Source organism: Helicoverpa zea, chromosome 14 (genome assembly GCF_022581195.2).
Source record: "Helicoverpa zea isolate HzStark_Cry1AcR chromosome 14, ilHelZeax1.1, whole genome shotgun sequence".
Classification (NCBI taxonomy): Eukaryota; Metazoa; Arthropoda; class Insecta; order Lepidoptera; family Noctuidae; genus Helicoverpa; species Helicoverpa zea.
In genome coordinates this window covers 5294774-5312976 of record NC_061465.1, presented here as the reverse complement: position 1 = coordinate 5312976, position 18203 = coordinate 5294774, and the positions used below count along the sequence as shown (strand labels likewise).

At 37.4% G+C, this 18203-nt stretch overlaps 3 protein-coding genes across 5 annotated transcripts; 1 reads left to right on the top strand and 2 right to left on the bottom strand.

Moving 5' to 3' along the window:
* Positions 1-1977: 1977 nt before the first annotated feature.
* On the top strand, positions 1978-10635 carry LOC124636257 (xaa-Pro dipeptidase). Of its 2 annotated transcripts, XM_047172254.1 has the most exons (13): positions 1978-2113; positions 2469-2695; positions 3100-3291; positions 3412-3459; positions 3550-3611; positions 4156-4200; positions 7179-7254; positions 7493-7686; positions 8080-8214; positions 8411-8525; positions 9101-9292; positions 10261-10412; positions 10483-10635. In XM_047172254.1, exons 2-13 carry the CDS (start codon positions 2522-2524, stop codon positions 10535-10537), a joined length of 1440 nt encoding a protein of 479 aa, XP_047028210.1. In that variant the 5' UTR covers positions 1978-2113; positions 2469-2521; the 3' UTR covers positions 10538-10635. The 2 variants fall into 2 exon arrangements, with proteins under 2 accessions (XP_047028210.1, XP_047028208.1); XM_047172252.1 differs by lacking the exon at positions 1978-2113 and having other exon boundaries at positions 2305-2695.
* On the bottom strand, positions 10518-12888 carry LOC124636258 (serine/threonine-protein phosphatase 6 regulatory ankyrin repeat subunit A-like). The gene is made up of 3 exons (XM_047172255.1): positions 11480-12888; positions 11186-11398; positions 10518-10988 (listed from the first exon to the last, which is right to left on the bottom strand). The coding sequence occupies exons 1-3, from the start codon at positions 12632-12634 to the stop codon at positions 10767-10769; spliced, it is 1590 nt and encodes a 529-aa protein (XP_047028211.1). The 5' UTR covers positions 12635-12888; the 3' UTR covers positions 10518-10766.
* Positions 12889-13374: 486 nt separating this feature from the next.
* On the bottom strand, positions 13375-18066 carry LOC124636327 (serine/arginine repetitive matrix protein 1-like). 2 transcript variants are annotated; one of them, XM_047172379.1, is made up of 6 exons: positions 17325-18066; positions 16359-16453; positions 15189-15403; positions 14730-14955; positions 14359-14504; positions 13375-14274 (listed from the first exon to the last, which is right to left on the bottom strand). In XM_047172379.1, the coding sequence occupies exons 1-6, from the start codon at positions 18007-18009 to the stop codon at positions 14040-14042; spliced, it is 1602 nt and encodes a 533-aa protein (XP_047028335.1). In that variant the 5' UTR covers positions 18010-18066; the 3' UTR covers positions 13375-14039. The 2 variants fall into 2 exon arrangements, with proteins under 2 accessions (XP_047028335.1, XP_047028336.1); XM_047172380.1 differs by having other exon boundaries at positions 16362-16453; positions 17325-18065.
* Between the last annotated feature and the right edge of the window lie 137 nt (positions 18067-18203).

Sequence of the window (18203 nt, the reverse complement as noted above, 5' to 3'; positions counted from 1 at the left end):
TTTAGCTGTGAAAGTGTCGAACGTGTTGTGAAATCGCTTGTGTGTAAGAAACGTGTCGGGTTACAATGGTGCTATATGCGGAGAGCGTGCAAGAAAGAGATAGCCACCAATGACGTGTCCCGCACGACACGAGTCACGAGAACGAACCAAAATGGCCGCGCGTACTCTACAATCATAATATTTATTCTTCGTTTTATAGTGACCTTAACTGATCATGATCAAAGTACTGAATGACGTAATTAGCCTTTAGTATTGTAATGCGTTCTAAAGTACTTATTTCTATAATAATTAAAACTTTGTGACTGAATGTCGCGTTAAGGCATTTCCATCTAATTAAATTAGCTAATGTGAAGTATAATTCAAGAGCTTTAACTATTGTTTATATAATAATTTAAATTTTCGATAGCAAATGTTCGTTGTCTTTATACCTAATTCATGTTTCTACACTTAAGAGAACTGCTTTATTAGTTTTAATATCTATTTGTTATGAGAATTTCTTATAACGTCATGTCTCATCAACATTACATCAGATATTTCGCTGAAAAGAATTGTCCAGAAGCGAAATATTTGGTACACTGATTCATTTAGGTCATTCTAGTGTTATAAAAACTTTCAAAAGTGATTGTAGAGATAACAGTACATGTTTACATTGTAATAAGTACAGTTACTTCCTCGCATGTGGAAAAAAACATTTTTGTCGCACTGCGATTTCAGAAAGTACTGACTTCTAACTGAGATGGTCAAAGTGCAACCTAGACAATTTAGTTATGTAAAAATTCCTATCTAGCTAATATTTTACTTCAACAGTGTAATAACAATTGTACCAAATATGGTATAAAAATCATCAACATGTGTGCATGTTTTAGTGCATTTTGTGATTTTTAGGTAGTTTAATTTATGGTCGATCTTGTGATTTAGATAAGTATTATGTAAAACAAGGAATAAATTTCAAAAAAAAATGATTTTTTTGAATTAATTTCTTAATTTAGCTGTACAAAATATTTAAAATAGCTATCTACGGAAACTTTCAGTGTTAGATCTATTTTTCGTCTATTAAATATTTGATGATTATATTAGATATTTCGCTTTATTTCAACCTTTCCTTAATTTGCCAGATACGGATCCCTTGCAAACCACAAGCTTATTGATCTCCCACCACGTGGTAAATTTGGTTCCTGCCAGTCTTCCTCATTTAATTAAGGTCACCTCAATTTCATGTAGAAAAGTAGGTGCATTCACATTATATTACCTTGTTTTGACAAAATACTAAAGCTCATTAATAAATGCTAATATTGACAAATACAATATTGTTGTAAATATAGGACAACAATAGTACTCATCTTTGATGTTTACAATAACATCTGTATTTATTATTCATTCAACTGATATCTACTATCATTATAATTCTCAATATTTGTTAATCTACTGGATTGGCTATGGTATTATTCTAAAAGCTGATACTGCCATCTAGTAGCGAGTAGCATACAGTGAATGTAAGGCGATTATCACACTGCCCCGCATGATGCAGCGTAGTGCGTGGATGCGTTTTTTTCCGTTGTATGGAAATATCTCCGTTTGTATGGAAAACACGCATAGTCCAACACACTGAAAATGCATCCACGCGCGTTCATGCGGATCACGCACATACATGCGGAGAAACACGCACCCCCGCGCGTAGGTGCGGGGCGAGACGCAAGGTATGGCACACTGAATCCCGCAATGCCGCGCGTGATTTTGAATGGGCGTGACGTGTATATTTGAAAATGGAACTCGCTGTACGTGAATTTACAAAACGCACCTACGCGCGTGAGTGCGTGAAAAACCCGCACGATGATGCAGATCTGCACTCCCGCAGGAACGCGCGTAGGTGCGTCGACACGCAAGATGCAGCGTGATGCGGGGCAGTGTGAAGATCACCTTAGTCCAAAAACCTTGACTTGGCATAAATAAAAACTGATCTGTCTATGGTCCAAATGATGACAACAAACATTGTCAGCTGTCAGTCTAATCAATAATCAGCTGTATAGGTACATCATACACAGAGTCAATATAAACTAAACAGTTCCGTACAAAATAATATATTCATAATACCAATAAAAAAATCCGAAAATAGGTAAATATATCATTTTCTTATTAATACATCTTTACGAAATAATATTTTATATTTCACATTTCAAACCTTTAAGGAATGTGTTAATTTACACCTACACTTGTATATATAATTGGGTTCAAGACGACCACAAGGCACCCTAAAAAGTTACATATTTTAAGCCAACGCAAAATGTAAATATGATATGCAATTTTGAGAAATAGTGAATTTAGGATATCAACATAAATGTTAAGAAGTCGTTGTTTAATTTTATTGAGAAAACAATGTTTACTCGCCAAATCACATAACAACAGATGCAGTTTTGTTGTAGTGCGTCGCAATCTATATCAATTACAAAGTTTTTTGCGCTTATCATCAGTTTTATACCGGTTGGCAAGTACGCCTGGCGTCAGTTTCACTTCGTCAGCGAAGATGGCTGCAGCTACGTGGTCTATGGGTCCAGGAACGCTAGAGGTGCCGTTATCTCTGTTTGCCAAGAACAGAAATCGACTGGCTGATAAACTGAAGAGTGGCCAGGTAGTTGTGCTGGAAGGTGGAGAAGATATCAGCCACTATGACACCGACATCGAATATGTATTTAGACAGGTAAGTTATTATTTACCTTCAATATTTTGTTGGCGACCTTGGATTGATACATGGCTATAGTACCTATATTAGTTGATATGTTTATGTCAGTTTATTGCCTGTTTTGCTTAGACATCAGCACATAATATTAATAACTTCCCTGTCCCATGAGTCATATGTGATACCCACCGATTGTTTAACTATTGTGTCTGCATCGTGGACAGTGAAGAGGTTAACATGGTTTAATAATAAGTTCAAAAAGCAGTGCTGTCTGTGAATCTTTATAACATATGAAAGTCTGAAGACATTAAGAAAGTAAAATAATCTTATCATTTTCATTTTGGAGAGTAATGATGGACTTTCAAGCAGTTTCATTTCATTTCACAGTTGAGAGTGTTATAATACCTCTTTCTCCATTTATTCAGGAAGCTTACTTCACTTGGATATGTGGTGTCCGAGAGCCAGGCTGCTACTTTGCCCTGGACGTGGGTACCAGGAAATCGTACCTCTTTGTTCCCCGCCTCCCAGAGGACTATGAAATCTGGATGGGCAGACTACTAAGTTGTGAAGACTTCAAAAAACTGTATGCAGTTGATGAAGTACATTATGTAGATGAGGTAAAAATATTGATAAATCGAATTGATAAGTATATGAATTATGATAGTTATTTATGCTATCAGAAGAGATTAGCTTGTTGCTAATGTATTACATATAATACTTATATCTTTTTATTTCAGCTTCAAACTGTTCTCAAGAGCTTGAAGCCAGAGAAATTATTGACCCTGGTAAGTTCTTTTATTAATACACATATGTAAAGGAATTTGTAGTTGTTAGAAGTATAAATCTCATAAAAATAAATTGTTTTCCTGTTGCAGTGTGGTCCCAACACAGACAGTGGGTTGACAGCGAAAGAGGCATCTTTTGAAGGCATTGATGAGTAAGTAGCAATGTTACCAATCTTTTTAAAATGGAATATAGAAATAGTGAACCCCATTGACTTTATAGTAAACTAGCTGTTCCCTGTTGCTCCACCCGCGTCTCTCAAGGAAACTACTGCCTGCGTACAGATTATAAAGTAGTCAAGACTATAGCTAGACTACTCTTTCTATATCTAGATCTTTTTCCTCTAGTCTACACTATTTCATTTACCTAGATTCAGTAATTTTGGAGTGAAAGCACGGCAGACTGATGGGCAGAGTTAGTCTCGCATTCATTAGCAAAGATTGAGGTGCATGGATTTAACAGAACTCTGAACTGTTACATACAAATAATAAATTACATTATGCTTTACAATAACAGTATTGAGGACACATCTGGAACTAACATACCTATTACATTATTCATTATGAACAGAATTGATAACAGGATACACCATCCAATGTAATTCATAATTTCAATAATATTTTGTTCAACTTGTGTAACTTTGTGTAACTTCTGCAAAAAGTTTATTCTCATCTGTATCTTCCTTTACTTTTTTTCAGGTTCCAAGTGGACAACGAAACACTATTTCCTGTCATTGCCGAATTGTAAGTACCTACATCTTTTCTACAATTAGAAATTTTTACAAAAAGGAGCAAAAAAATTGCTGGTTTTTGCTTTATAAAAACACATAAATACAAGACATATTAAGAAAATAAAATATTTTATTATCTGTATGTAAATGTAGCTATCGGTTTTATCAAATGATTGTTTTTTCAATGATAGATATTGTTTAATAGGATTTCATATCAGTTAAACTCTAGTAAATAGGTTGTACCGGTTGTTAATCACGTTATTGACCTTGATTGCACGCTTCTAAGAAAATACAATAGGCTATTGAATCAAGACTTATGTACAGAGAGTTAGTAAATAGGTTACACCGGTTCTGTTTCACCAACCCGGCTCACCAACTTCGGGTCGGTAAAAAAAGGTTTTGCTATGCTCTGATCACGATTCCGCGGTCCGTTTTTGTGTAGCATGCGTGGTTCCGGAGATGTACAGATCAATTACCTTTTTTTTTCTTTTTTTTTTAACGACGTCAAAAATCATCAAATGACCCCTCCCGCTGTGGGTTAGCAGCGGCGAGGGAGTGTCAGACTCTTACTGACTAAAAACCGTCGTGTTCCGTCGTGGGCCTTTTATGTGCCAGGGCCGCGGTATCTCTTTCGAACAACCCGCAGCCCCGGCAGACAGATCAATTACCTGATATCTACTTAATATCCGGTGAGATTGCACCCTTATTAGAATTTCATAGTTCCACGTGGTTCCACCCTGTCGTCTTATCTATTGTTACCACTGCATTAGCGTTCTTATCTATAACTCATTGAAAACCTTCATTATCCGTACCATCGTATAGGATCTATAATTATTCATTATAATAGCTACTACACTGCGAATTTTGAATCATCAATAAAACACTTCTTCTTTAATTTTGTAACAATTTTTATTATTATTTGTCCGTACCCAAAGGGTTGCCAACCATTATTCTGAAGTGATTGTCTATGAGTCATCAGTGTAGTGCATCACGAAACAATGCGAGATAAGTTTCTTGTTATCTTAGTTGTTCAAGCGACGCAACTCATAAAAATTTAAATGCACGATATGAAGAAACTACGTAAGATTCCAACTACCTACTGATCATTGGAAACTTGCTACCATGATAAACCATGATAAATATTATGTAAAGAATAATAAGGATAGCATCCACTACAGCACAAACGCCTTCGTATACAATTATACAATATCACAGAGACAATAGCTGAAAGTGAAAAAGTTAAAAAACTTTTTTTAACAATGACAGTCATTAACTGAAAAGTCGTGGTGGCCTAGTGTGTAAAGGACCAACCTCTCAAGTATGAGGGCGCGGGTTCGATCCCTGGTCAGGCAAGTACCAATGCAACTTTTCTTAGTTTGTATGTATTTTCTAAGTATATCTTAGACATCATTGGCTGTGTTTCGGATGGCACGTTAAACTGTAGGTCCCGGCTGTCATTGAATATCCTTGGCAATCGTTAGTGGGTAGTCAGAAGCCAGTAAGTCTGACACCAGTCTAACCAGGGGTATCGGGTTGCCCGGGTAACTGGGTTGAGGAGGTCAGATAGGCAGTCGCTTCTTGTAAAGCACTGGTACTCAGCTGAATTCCGTTAGACTGGAAGCCGACCCCAACATGATTGGGAAAAAAAAGACTCGGAGGTTAAAAAGGAAAAAAAAGACTGTTTACTTAAAGTACTTCTCTGTACTTATTAGATACGAGGAGCTGTCTTCTTGTGATGCTGCGGGAAATACAAGAGAAGAATGTGCTGAGTGTGGCATAGATGAACAGGAAACGTCAACGCAGTACCAAAGACCTAAATATCCATATTTCATTTCAAAATCTAGACGGTTGGACAGTTTCAAAAACTGGCCTGTCGTTAAGCGTCAGAAGCCTGAAGATCTTGCAGACGCCGGTTTCTTTTATACTGGTCATGAAGACAGGACCAAGTGTTTCCATTGTGGTCAAGGTTTAAAGGATTGGGAAGATAATGATGATCCATGGCAACAGCATATTCAATGGTATAGCGAGTGTGCCTATGTAAAGTATAAACTCGAACAACAAAATTAAAAATAGTATATTACATACAATTTGTTTTATTTAATTTTATAATATTTCCTACATTTACATACACACTACATGCTGCATGCATTAAGTATAACACTGTTCGTGAGAGATTGCATTTCCTGCATTGGAACGCCCTGTATAAAAACTAAATAGGTTCCTACTTTCCCTAGAAGAAAATAAAATATTTGTTCTAGTTTTACAAATTAGGGAGTCCCTCTAAAGGTTATTGAAAGATTGCCAAGATATCTTGTTAAAACAGGCTACGCGCCACCGGTCGTGATATTGCAAAAACTGGCCATTTCCATACAAGAAATAAATAAATAAAAAGTTTAGTTCAATGACCTGAGACTGTACATCAAAGCATCGGCCGTCGGTCATTGATTTTTATGTCCGAGAATAGATTCTGGCTAGATATATTTGTAACATAATTGTATTTATACTAAGTTTGATATTTTGCTTTTAAACCTGCCCATACAACATGGTTACCTACAGTCCCTTACAAGATTATTATCTACAAGCTTCTGCCAGCGGCTTCGTCCGCGTGGTGTGTCGATAAAAATATAGCCTATGTGTTAATCCAGGGTATCACCTATCTACATACCAAATTTCAACCAAATCGGTCCAGCCGTTTTTGCGCGATTGAGTAACAAACATACATCCATACATTGTCACAAACTTTCACATTTATAATATAAGTAGGAAGTAGGATATAATTAGGATAAGTGGAAAGTAGGATGTACTTTATTACAAATCACACATATGAGGGCATTAATACCCTAAATCCCACACAAAAAACTACTAAGTCTATATGTATTCCTAAAATGATATGTACCTATCAAGTGTGTTTGGATATTTTGAGATTTATATCTACCCACGTAAAGGTGAACTAAGTAAGTACATCAATAACGCGTTTGTTTATTTATACAGGCGAGTTGTCAAGACCCCTGAGGAGATTGAAGTACTGCGATATGTCTGCAAGATATCTTCAGATGCACATAAGCAGGTTCTTTATATTTTATTTGTTTTGACCTAAGTACTAACCTAGACAAGAGCTTGTAGAAATACCTGCTTCTCATTTATGTAAGGAAATAAGCCTCATTCATTTTAGAATAACCCCAAGAACATTTTGAAATGACAATTCCACCTTTCCCTAACAAGAAGATTTAGTTCTACAACATGGTTTGGTTGCTAAATAGTGCAGCTCAGACTTATTTTAAATTCTAATCAACTGTTCCCGCCAGGTGATGCTCTATGCCAAGCCGGGCCGCAAGGAGTATCAATGCGAGTCAGTGTTCCTAGACCACTGCTACCGAGTGGGCGGCTGTCGTCACGTGTCTTACACCTGTATCTGTGGTTCGGGTGACACAGGTGCAACCTTGCACTATGGTCACGCTGGTGCACCTAATACCAAGATGATTGAAGATGGAGATATGTGGTATGTGGTTAAGTAACAATATTAAATGTGTTTCACTCTGTGTTCATTGAAAGCACTGCAAAATGGAAGTTTTAGTTAGTAGATAAATGTATGTATGTCCTCAAAAAATATTTTGCTCATTAGTATTCATTCATAATCATTTAATTTACTCTCGTAACAGACATGACTTAGTTGCTGGAGAGCTACTGTGCTTATTGTGCTACTTCTTCTGCTCAGCAAAAACACTCAGGAAGACGACTTCCTGAGTGTTCCTTCACGAGAAGGGTGGGCGTTTTGGAGCTGTCTTTTGTAAATTTGAATAAAACGATCTTCAGCTTGAGTATAGTCCAGTTTGTTGCCCTACAAAAGCATAAAATGTTAAGCCTAAGGTCGATATAATAAACTTAATTTCAGTTTGTTCGACATGGGCGGCAACTATGCCGGTTATGCTGCAGATATAACCTGCTCTTTTCCCGCCAACGGCAAATTCACTGAAGACCAGAAACTCATCTACGAAGCAGTGCTGGCTGGAAGGGATGCTGTCATCAGGTCAAATACATACTTTTTTCTTTCTTTTTAACTAATGAGATTTGAAACTTACTCAATACTCAATGACTTTATTGCATACCATAATGTGTACAAGCTGGTGGGTAAAATTAAAAGAAACAATTATAGACCCTGTCTGGCACAGCAAAGTTAGTTTTTACTTATGACCTTTTTACTGACTCAGCTCTGTTTTTTCTAGGGAAGCTAAACCAGGGGTATTGTGGACAGACATGCACCTCGCTGCTAATAGAGCGATGCTTGAACATCTGAAGAAAGGAGGTCTGCTTATCGGTGAAGTTAATGATATGATTGAAGTAAGTTCATTGTAAGCGTCAGGCAAACACATCAGGGGCTCGAGTCTGCAAATTTTACTTAAGCGATACACGATTGATATCAAACCGAGATCCAATCATGACTCAATTAACGATTGAACCGTATGTGGTACTCCGAATTGTTTTATTTTAAATAGACGTTTTTATCCTTTTCTGTGATTCAATAATGAATCATATTGTCTGAAAATGATTTACGATTGCAATGTGATTGAAGAGCAGACTACCCTATAGATCAAATAGCAGACCAAATGGCAAACCAATGAAATATCATTGGAATACGATTGGCCTTATATTAGTAGCAGAATCAATATATGACATTTCATCGACACGAAAGAAGAAGAAGTAGCAGAATGCCCGATGAGGTTAAAACTGCTATTGAGATTACATTGTTATTTTGTTAGTTACTTAATCTCACAGAAAAAAACTATAACTTACGAAATTGTATTGAAAAATTCTGGGATTCAACTCGAAAATAACCAGGAGTATTTTGCAAATCAAAGAACTCGTGGTTTTAAAAACCAGGGATATAACAAAGGTCTATTCCTTTTTAACCCCAGGCTGGCATCCACGGCATCCTGCAGCCGCACGGGCTGGGGCACCTGCTGGGGCTGGACGTGCACGACGTGGGCGGCTACCTGCCGCACTGCCCGCCGCGCCCCAGCGGGCCCCTCGCGAGGCTCCGCATGGCGAGACCGCTGCTCGCTAATATGACGCTCACTATCGAACCTGGGTGCTACTTTATACCGAGGGTCAGTGTTTTGTACATGTACTTCTGTAAATTGTCCATTAGCGTACGAGAGATGAACTGAGATTATGTACTTCTCCTTTCTTATATACTCTTTTATGTAATACCCTTATGGACTTCCCCTACATGCTCTTTTATGTACCTACAGTACTATATCGTCCATAGGCGTAAGGGGCCGTTCAAATATTACGTAAGCAGATTTATTACTATTATTTACCCCCCATCCCCCCATGCTTACGTAAACATTTTTCAATTAAAAATGTATTTTTTTTTTATATGATAATTATAATGTTATAGTATCCGAACAAAACAATGACAGAAGAAATTTAGACAAGTGAACAGCGCGCGGTAATTCCCCGAATCGATTCTAAAGCGAGTGCCTAAACGTATGCGTGTATATTTGCGGGAATCCCCGAAAATGCGTTTTGTTTTCAAGTATAAACAATGTGAGGGTTGCCATTCGTGTAAAAAAGTAAATAACTATCGATGACGTAATCATCATCTGGTCTCCCCTACCCCCCATGTCATCCAAAATAAGCAAAACAAAGACCACCCCACCCCCCCTATAATGCTTACGAAATACTTGAACGGCCCCTAAGGAAAGATGAGCGGAGATGCTGTACTTCTCCTATTTACTTTCTTATGTACTCTTTTACGTAATACACCCAAGGACTTCCCCTACATACTCTTTTAAGGTGTCTACACACCAAAGCCGCAGATGCCGGCGGCACAGCCCGGCGGCCCAACCCGCCGGCCGTATTTTGTACAATCATGCGGCATGATTGAACAAAATACGGCCGGCGGCTTGGGCCGCCGGGCTGTGCCGCCGGCATCAGCGGCTTTGGTGTGTAGACACCATTATGTACGGTGCCTAATCTCATATAAGGGGATAACCCAGTTGCTCACTAGTACACATCAGTAGCGACTTGCAACCACCACCACCATACTACAACCTTAATCGTTGTTTTCTAGCTCTTGAACGCTGCTAAGAACAATCCAGCGCAGGCCAAATTCATCAACTGGGAGAAAATGGAAAAGTTCCGTGGCTTTGGTGGTGTCCGTATCGAAGATGACGTGCTTATAACAGAAACGGGAGTTGAAAACCTCACCTTTGTGCCCAGGTCGTGAGTACCGTGTTATTTATTTATTACTATTTATGTGGATTTCAAACTATTTACTCATTTCTATTTACAGTGTGGCTGAAATTGAAGAGCATATGGCAAAGGGAGCTAATTTTGAAAAATGCTGAACTGATTACTGACATAAACAGAGTTTATTCCCATAATGTAGAATATGTAAACTAATATATCTATTTTGTATATAAGAAAACAAAGATTTTTAAATGATTAAAATGGTTTTATTGATCACAAAACTGAGTAAAGCTTTATAAGCTGATTTATTTATCACATAGTACCTATTCTATATCACATAATATCTATTTAATATCAATCAACAAAAGATTAAAAATAACTTTCTGATCACATGTACCTTAAATAATTTTTCAATAGTTTAGGTATTGGAATGCTATCTAATACAGAAAGAAATTTTTGTGTGGATCTGATCCCACCCTTTATGTTTCTAAGCATGCCACGAATTTTGTATCTACAAAGGTGTTTTAAAGATAACACATGGTATTGTAGATTCTCTGCAGTGACAATTTGCAAGTCACAGTCAAGCATTGCCAATAGCTCACGCTGTACCTGGAAAAGAAGATATAGAATGTTTATTGTTAAATTACATGTCTTATGGGGCAGAAGCCTCTTTTTGCACTACACGTGAACTAGTCCAGTGCAATATAAAGGCAAATCTTTTTATTGAGATTAATATTGAAAAGTTCATACATTTGTATTCATCCACAACAGGGTTCAACCAATATTATAAAATCTAACAAACTCACTTGTGGTGGAATTATGCCCAAAACACCCCTCTCATAGGCCATCTGTAGAACATCAGCAGGCTCACAGAAAATGCTGTATGGTATTAAAATTGGTAAAGATGAGGGATACACATTTATTGAAGCATAAAATGCATCAGGAACACATTTAGTGGTCCACGCAATTGAACTGCTGTAGTCTACGTTGCAGCCATGTTCCAAAAGAATTTCAAATACCTAGAATATACAACAAAATTCACCTAAGTTATGCAATTGTAGGCACTAATCTAATTACCTGCTTATGATGTATGAACTTACTTCTTGAAAGCATGATGTATTTACATGATGAGCATACACTAGTGGTGGACATACACTAACATCAGTGGGATTCACCTCAACTCCCCTCATCAGAAACAAATAAAAGAACTCTCGAAACTTTTCTGGTGACTTTTTGTAAATGTAACCACATATTTTTAAATATGAATTCAATGGTGCATTGGTTAAATATGATTGCTCATCATGCAGAGTTAAATCTTTATTGAAGGGCTCAGCAAAATTGAAAAATTCAGGTCCCAGATCACTTGTTAATAACATTTCTAAGATCTCAAACTTAAAATAGTGAGGCTTACAAGCATTAAGTATTATATATGGATTTAGTTGTTGTGTATTTGTAATAGAAAATAGTTTTGTAAATAGCTCTATACTACAATCAACACTTAATGCTATATCTACGGCTTGTTCACCATAGTTATTCTTAATGTGAGGGTCAGCGCCATGTTCTATTAAGAAATTAACAATATCTTCATTTAAACCCTGAAGTGCCAATGTCAATGGAGAATCGCCTGTGGCTGTTACTTCATTGATATCAGTGACAAATGGATACAAAGATACTACATTAGGGTAATATCCTCTACAACAAGCCAGATGGAATGGTGTGAAGCATCCAGGTTCATTTTTAATCTCTGGATCTGCTCCAGCATACAGTAGAGTAACCAACGATTCATTCTGTATGGCTAGCACTGAATCATGTAATGGTGTATCTCCATCAAAGTCTTGCACATCAATAATTGCACCATACTCTAGTAACAATTGTATTAACTGCACACTACCTTGACTAGTGGCAATATGCAGAGGAGTCACACCCTCTGTGCTGCCATAGTTTGCAATATCGTCTGCAGAGTTGAGTAAAGCTGTGACAGTCTTCAGTGAACACTTATTTTTACAAGCTAAGTATAATGTGGTGTGCCCTTCATGAGTTTCGGCTAGTGGTCTGCATCGAGGATCTCTCAAGATAAGTAACACGCTTTCATAGCTATCGTTATATGCAGCTTCGTGCAGGCAAGTCCACCCTCTATTATCAATACAGTTAGGGTTTATCTTTTGAAGTAAACGCTCCACATTAGCGACATCATTGTTTCTAGCAGCAAGATTTAGTGCATTTGATGTAGCCGGATTTCGAGAACTAAAATCCATGACGAAGGCTTTCAATATGTACTTAAATTCTGAGTTTTAACGAATTAAAAACTTGAAATAACAATATATTTTGTGGATAAAAAGAAGGTACAAGAAACATAATATGGTTTTGTAGGTAGTTCAATAGATACATATCCTTGTTAAGAAAAGTGTGCGCGATTTTCTGCAATCATTTACAAAACTATTTGTGAACAAAACACGAACCAACCGAAGTGAACCGAAGTTAATCCCGCTTCTTGCTTTATCAATAAACATTAAATCATTAAATTAGATGACAATGTCATAATGTGACATTGACTCGACTGACTAGATTTTTGAAAAATCAAATGAGCAAGGCAACACTGAATAGATTTTTCATAAATAAAAGAAATCTAAAGCTCCGATGATAAGAATTAAGTTGGAATTTACACGAAACACTTCTCCTGACCTTCAAGACGTTTTTACAGCGTAAGTATAATTTTTAAATCACAGGGTAGCGCGCGCTCAGTCCATTCCCAGTGCGCTACTGGGAATGGACTGAGTGAGACCAAACGCCTGTAAGGGATTCGATGAAGTGGGTGACGGGGTGTAGGGTCTATTATTTGGTACGCATTTTTTCGTAGGTGTGTATATATATGTGTTTATTTTGACTTGACGACATTTGTGGCGCCAATTACACTTCACCTAAAAGCAGTGCTAGAATGGGCTCTGGGCCGTAGGCACGCACCCACCATGAGAGGCCCACAATAAAATGCAAAAGGTATCTTATCTCAGTTTTTTAATTAAGCCGAAAGTAATTCAACTTCTGATTCATACAAAATAATACATTATGAAATCACACAATAATTTAATAAATATTTTTTCTAGGTTTACCTAGTCGAAATTTTTGTCGGTTCTCCTATCCTATCTGCCGCCAAATATTTAGATAGAGTTTATAAACCGTCGAATTTCAATAATTATTGTTAGCAATTGAATAAAAGGTACAAAAAAAATATTGCAATAGACTATTATATTATTATATAAGGTAGCGGCGTCATTAATCAAATAACGCAAAATATTAGTTTATCTAGTTACCAAAATGCAAGTCAGTCGAAAGTTCCATTTTTATCTCTGAGAATGGAATGCGCCTGCGATTCCCAAATATCTTTTATTAAGAATTTGCCTGCTTCTATCTACAGACCAAAAAGGATCGTGTCAAAAACTATGTAGTAAAAAGGAATTTCTTTCTTTTGCAGAAATCGTAAAATTAAACATTGCTTTAAATAGGTATAAAATAAATTAGTACATTTTTAAATTGGCCACAGCCAAAACAGCACATGTTCTAGTAAAATAGGAGAACAGTCATATATGTTTAAGTCTACGTAAGTAGGTATTTGAGCTATAATAAGCTTAATACTTATTAACCGCAAATAGTTAGTCTAAATTATCAATAATTATTCAATTTAGCATTATTAGGATTGATGCCGTTGGGAAATTTTAGAGGTGACATCGGCTTGACTCGTGGTAAAGAGTTCGCGCGGGGTGATCGAGGAGAAAGGGGTGACCGTGAACACCGCGCCGCTGGGTAAGGCCGCGGTCTCAGCTCCTCCGCACTCCGGAATGTATTGCGGGCAACTCGTCGTCGATATAGCGATGTCACCGTTGTTTCCTGAAGCAAACACCTGAAAGCACGAAAAAAATGCGCTTTAAATTACTCTGACGCACATCAAAGAGTTTTTCGTTAAATATTTGAATTAGGAACTCACTTTTCTAATTCAGTAAGTTGTTGCTTTGGGGTAGAAGCAGCGACGGGTCTGGCGCGTCCTAATTTGGCCCGTGTTGTCTGTAGCATTTGCTGGGTCACCAAAGGCTGACTATCTTTATGAACTGGTTTTGAGCGTACTGGATTGTCCTGCAACGACAATAATAATGCGTTCATAACGGATCCCAAATCCCATAAACTATGATTTGACCATCTTTATCATAAACAAATAACGATCACATGTGGTTCCTTAGCCTCGTTTGACTGATTTTTTATCAGAGGAAATTAAGTAAGTCATAGACACTGAGGGTATCTGTATTCAGGAACAATACGAGAAGACAGAACCAGTGTATTAGAATGTAATAAAATGTTTACCCTTGTCTTCCTCAATTTAACATTAGCGATGTCTTGTGGGGTTATTGTCAGGCGGGGTCCAACTATTCTCGGCGGTGCTGATCCACATCTTGGTAACGTGTGAGATCGCACGGGGAGTTTTGTTGCTGGAAGCGGCGGTGGTGGTGGCGGCGGAGGCGGTGGCGGGGGCGGGGGCGGCGGTGGAGGCGGCGGAGATATCTGTGGTTTTGATGGACTCTCGTGTTTTCTGTAAAAAACAATTCCTCCCTTATAAAAAAATAGGCTGGATTTAGGGCGGAGTAGATGGGGAGATGCAGGGGATGGATGCAGGACTACAGAAAATTGTGGGCCGGGTTTTACACATCTTTGTCGACCCCACTTTCCACATCCCCTTATACCTATGCCATTGATTGCAGTCCTATTTAATATTATTTATTTATCATTCGTATTAAATTAATATCACCAATGGAGTAGTTTTACCTGAGCTTACCCTCGAGTTGTTCAATTTTATTCATCATATTTTTCATTCCTTCTTTTAAACTCTCGTTCTCCTGCGCAAGCCGTTCTTGTTTCTTGTCTACTTCTTCTAGGAACCTCCTCAGCTCTTTCAATTCTTCAGAAGTTTCATTGTTTTCTTGGTGAACTAAGGGCTCGCGTAGTATGTCGGAGTACAGGCCGGTGATTGATTGGTAGCCCTGTAAAAAAAGGAAAAACTGTGAGTCAATGAAAGTGTACGTAATTTTTTTAATTTTATACTAGGTACAGTGTGCGAGAAAGGTCGCTTAACATTGTGATAGGATATACGTAAAATACGAGAACAATAGACAACTTGGCGTAATTTTTATATAAATATAGATTAACCTAAACAAACAACGAAGTCAGACTCGGCTTAGCTGCCCTAACCCGAACTGGTGCAAAAGCCTAAAAAATGTCTGTCCACGAGATAGATAGATCATTTCAAAGAACGTCAGTTAATCTAATTAAATGTTCTAACTGTTAATGTTACCCAGCTGTTCCCACGGACGTTAATTAAGAAGCTTAACAATGAAATTAAGTTTAATGACCTAAAAAAATTCTGACAAAACGCTGAAGACATCAAGTGCATAGATCGTGTGTTAGGTACAAACTTATCTTTATCACAAACAGAAGTATGATTACATAAGTCGCATTTACGTAAATACAATCTATACTAATATTATAAAGCTGAAGAGTTTGTTTGTTTGTTTGAACGCGCTAATGTCAGGAACTACTGGTCTGATTTGAAAATTTCTTTCAGTGTTAGATAGCCCATTTATCGAGGAAGGCTATAGGCTACTTTTTATCCCGGTACGGGAAGTAGTTCCCACGGGATGCGGGTGAAACCGCTGGCAGAAGTTAGTTTATTAATAACTTGGTTTATCAATCTACACGCTGAAGTCTAAAGATGCGGTTAAGCAGGGGCGCCTTTTTTAAAATGTGTAGGTATTGTGTTAAAACTACGATGCAGTTCCACATTATTTTTATAAATCATAAAATATTATATGCATTTTGAAATAAGTATAATACATGCATGACATGCATCAAAATATACCCAAGTAGGTACCTACTTGCACATGTTTAACTTTTGTAGGATATTGTAAATCAAAATAATAAACACAAAGTGATACTAACTACCTTTCTGCCGATCCATGCACACAAATCCACGATCCTCCAAGCTTTAGGTTTGCTATTCCTCCGGTAACTCCTGTCCTTCCGCGGCGTTCCTCCTGACAACATGAACCACTCCATATCACTCAACTGTCCCGTATCCAGAGCACATTCTATCTCTAATTCAACCTTTATGCTGTTTTGTGTAAGGCCCATAACTAAAGTAGAAGTTCCAAAGAAACGAGTTTCTACTCGAGTTGGTCCTTGTCTATAAACACACGGATAACTAATCCGACGTTGTTTTTAAAATGCGGTTTTATTATTCTCTTGTCCTGTGTTGACCGTTAAAGTGAAACTCGTAATGTTGGGACCGCGACGATGATGTCACTGCTATATTAGCAGCTGACTGAGCTTGATCTCGTCTAATCAAACATGTCGATGTTTGTAATAATAAAAAAATGTTATCAGTAATTGAGATAACAAGTTCAAGTTGTTAAACTAACCCCTAGTTATGTGCAACATCAATTTTGTTTCAGATGTCATAGTAATATACTGGATAACTACTACTTAGAATTAATTAAGCAGTGTGTGTATAATTTGCATTTTGGCCAAAGTTCTGAAAATTTCAGTAACGTTTACCCTAAAGTAACAAGATTCGCGAACAAAAACATAACTCTTCTAATCTTCTTGTGCTGAATACCAGAAAATCGTCCAACAAGAAAAACATAAGTAGTAAGTACTACGTTTACATAGGTACATATGTAGTTGAATACTGCAACGGCTAAACTACTAGAATGGCCTGTTTTAAGTTAATCTACTTGAAGGATGAGGTAACTATTCAGTACAAAAATGAAACTATATATTGTATCAATAGGAAGAGAGAGGGAATGCGAGGAATTCCTGGGTAGGTAGACTTGCTTAGGTACCTCATTCGTATTCAAATTAGAGGTCGATGAACGAGTTGCAACCGTAGGGGTAACATTTCCTTACCTGGAGTAGTGTTCTCAGAATAATTATGTCTGCCGAAGCTTGTGCTTTTTCTTGACCTTTGAAGGGCGTCTCTGAATAAATTCGACTCAGATTTCATACGTCTTTTCCTAACTTTAAATGAATGGTTGCTGTTGATCGATTTAAACGATACGTCAGAATTACTGGACAAACAAGAAGGTGGCCCAAGTGCTAACTGAGGGTCTGTCAAATCAGACGTGCTGGATGATAATGAATCAGGACACTTTTTCTTCCATGGTCGCAATTCTTTGTGCTCTCCGTCACTGGAGTCTCGTCTATAACGTTTACTTCCTAGAGACTGTTCGGAAGTATCGTTAGATGTTGATTCTTGTATGTTGAAGTCCTTACTAAAGGAAAGGCTCACGTCAACAAAGCTGCAGTTAACTGGCAGAGTCACAAATGGTTCCGTCTGAGTGGAACTGGTAGTTGAATTCCCCAGTGTAGAACTGGGATCGTCCGTGCCCATGATACTCACAAAAGGTGGAGTCTTATTGTAATCCTTATCTTTATTTTCATGGGTCGAAGCGAAACTATGCTCCCATGACGTGTTTATCGTGGCCTTTTGTGAGCATTTTCTTATTACTTCTATCGAGGTATTACAAAATTCTTTGCCTTCAGACGTATCAATGACAGCAATGCTCATTGTTTTGGCTTCTTCAAATGGCATCTTGAATCACAAATTGGACACATATATTCAAACTTTTTTGTTACACATGAGGTGATTCACTTGTTTAAGTTTGTATTGTAATTTCCAGTAAGTCAAAACAGCGATAATGAATTCCGAATTTTAAAATCTACCCTCACTTTGTTATTAATAAATCTGTGACAGTAGTAGTGTCATTATTCTATTATTTGTTGTGT

Coding starts and splice junctions, on each gene's coding strand:
- LOC124636257 (XM_047172252.1), top strand. CDS start 2,336: ATGTTAAGAAGTCGTTGTTTAATTTTATTGAGAAAACAATGTTTACTC. Junction 3,612..4,155: donor TCTTTTGAAGGCATTGATGA/GTAAGTAGCAAT, acceptor ACTTTTTTTCAG/GTTCCAAGTGGACAACGAAA. Junction 7,255..7,492: donor CTTCAGATGCACATAAGCAG/GTTCTTTATATT, acceptor TGTTCCCGCCAG/GTGATGCTCTATGCCAAGCC.
- LOC124636258 (XM_047172255.1), bottom strand. CDS start 12,634: ATGGATTTTAGTTCTCGAAATCCGGCTACATCAAATGCACTAAATCTT. Junction 11,399..11,479: donor ATACATCATGCTTTCAAGAA/GTAAGTTCATAC, acceptor TGTATATTCTAG/GTATTTGAAATTCTTTTGGA. Junction 10,989..11,185: donor TGGGCATAATTCCACCACAA/GTGAGTTTGTTA, acceptor CTTCTTTTCCAG/GTACAGCGTGAGCTATTGGC.
- LOC124636327 (XM_047172379.1), bottom strand. CDS start 18,009: ATGCCATTTGAAGAAGCCAAAACAATGAGCATTGCTGTCATTGATACG. Junction 14,956..15,188: donor CAACTCGAGGGTAAGCTCAG/GTAAAACTACTC, acceptor TGTTTTTTACAG/AAAACACGAGAGTCCATCAA. Junction 14,505..14,729: donor TTAAATTGAGGAAGACAAGG/GTAAACATTTTA, acceptor TTGTCGTTGCAG/GACAATCCAGTACGCTCAAA.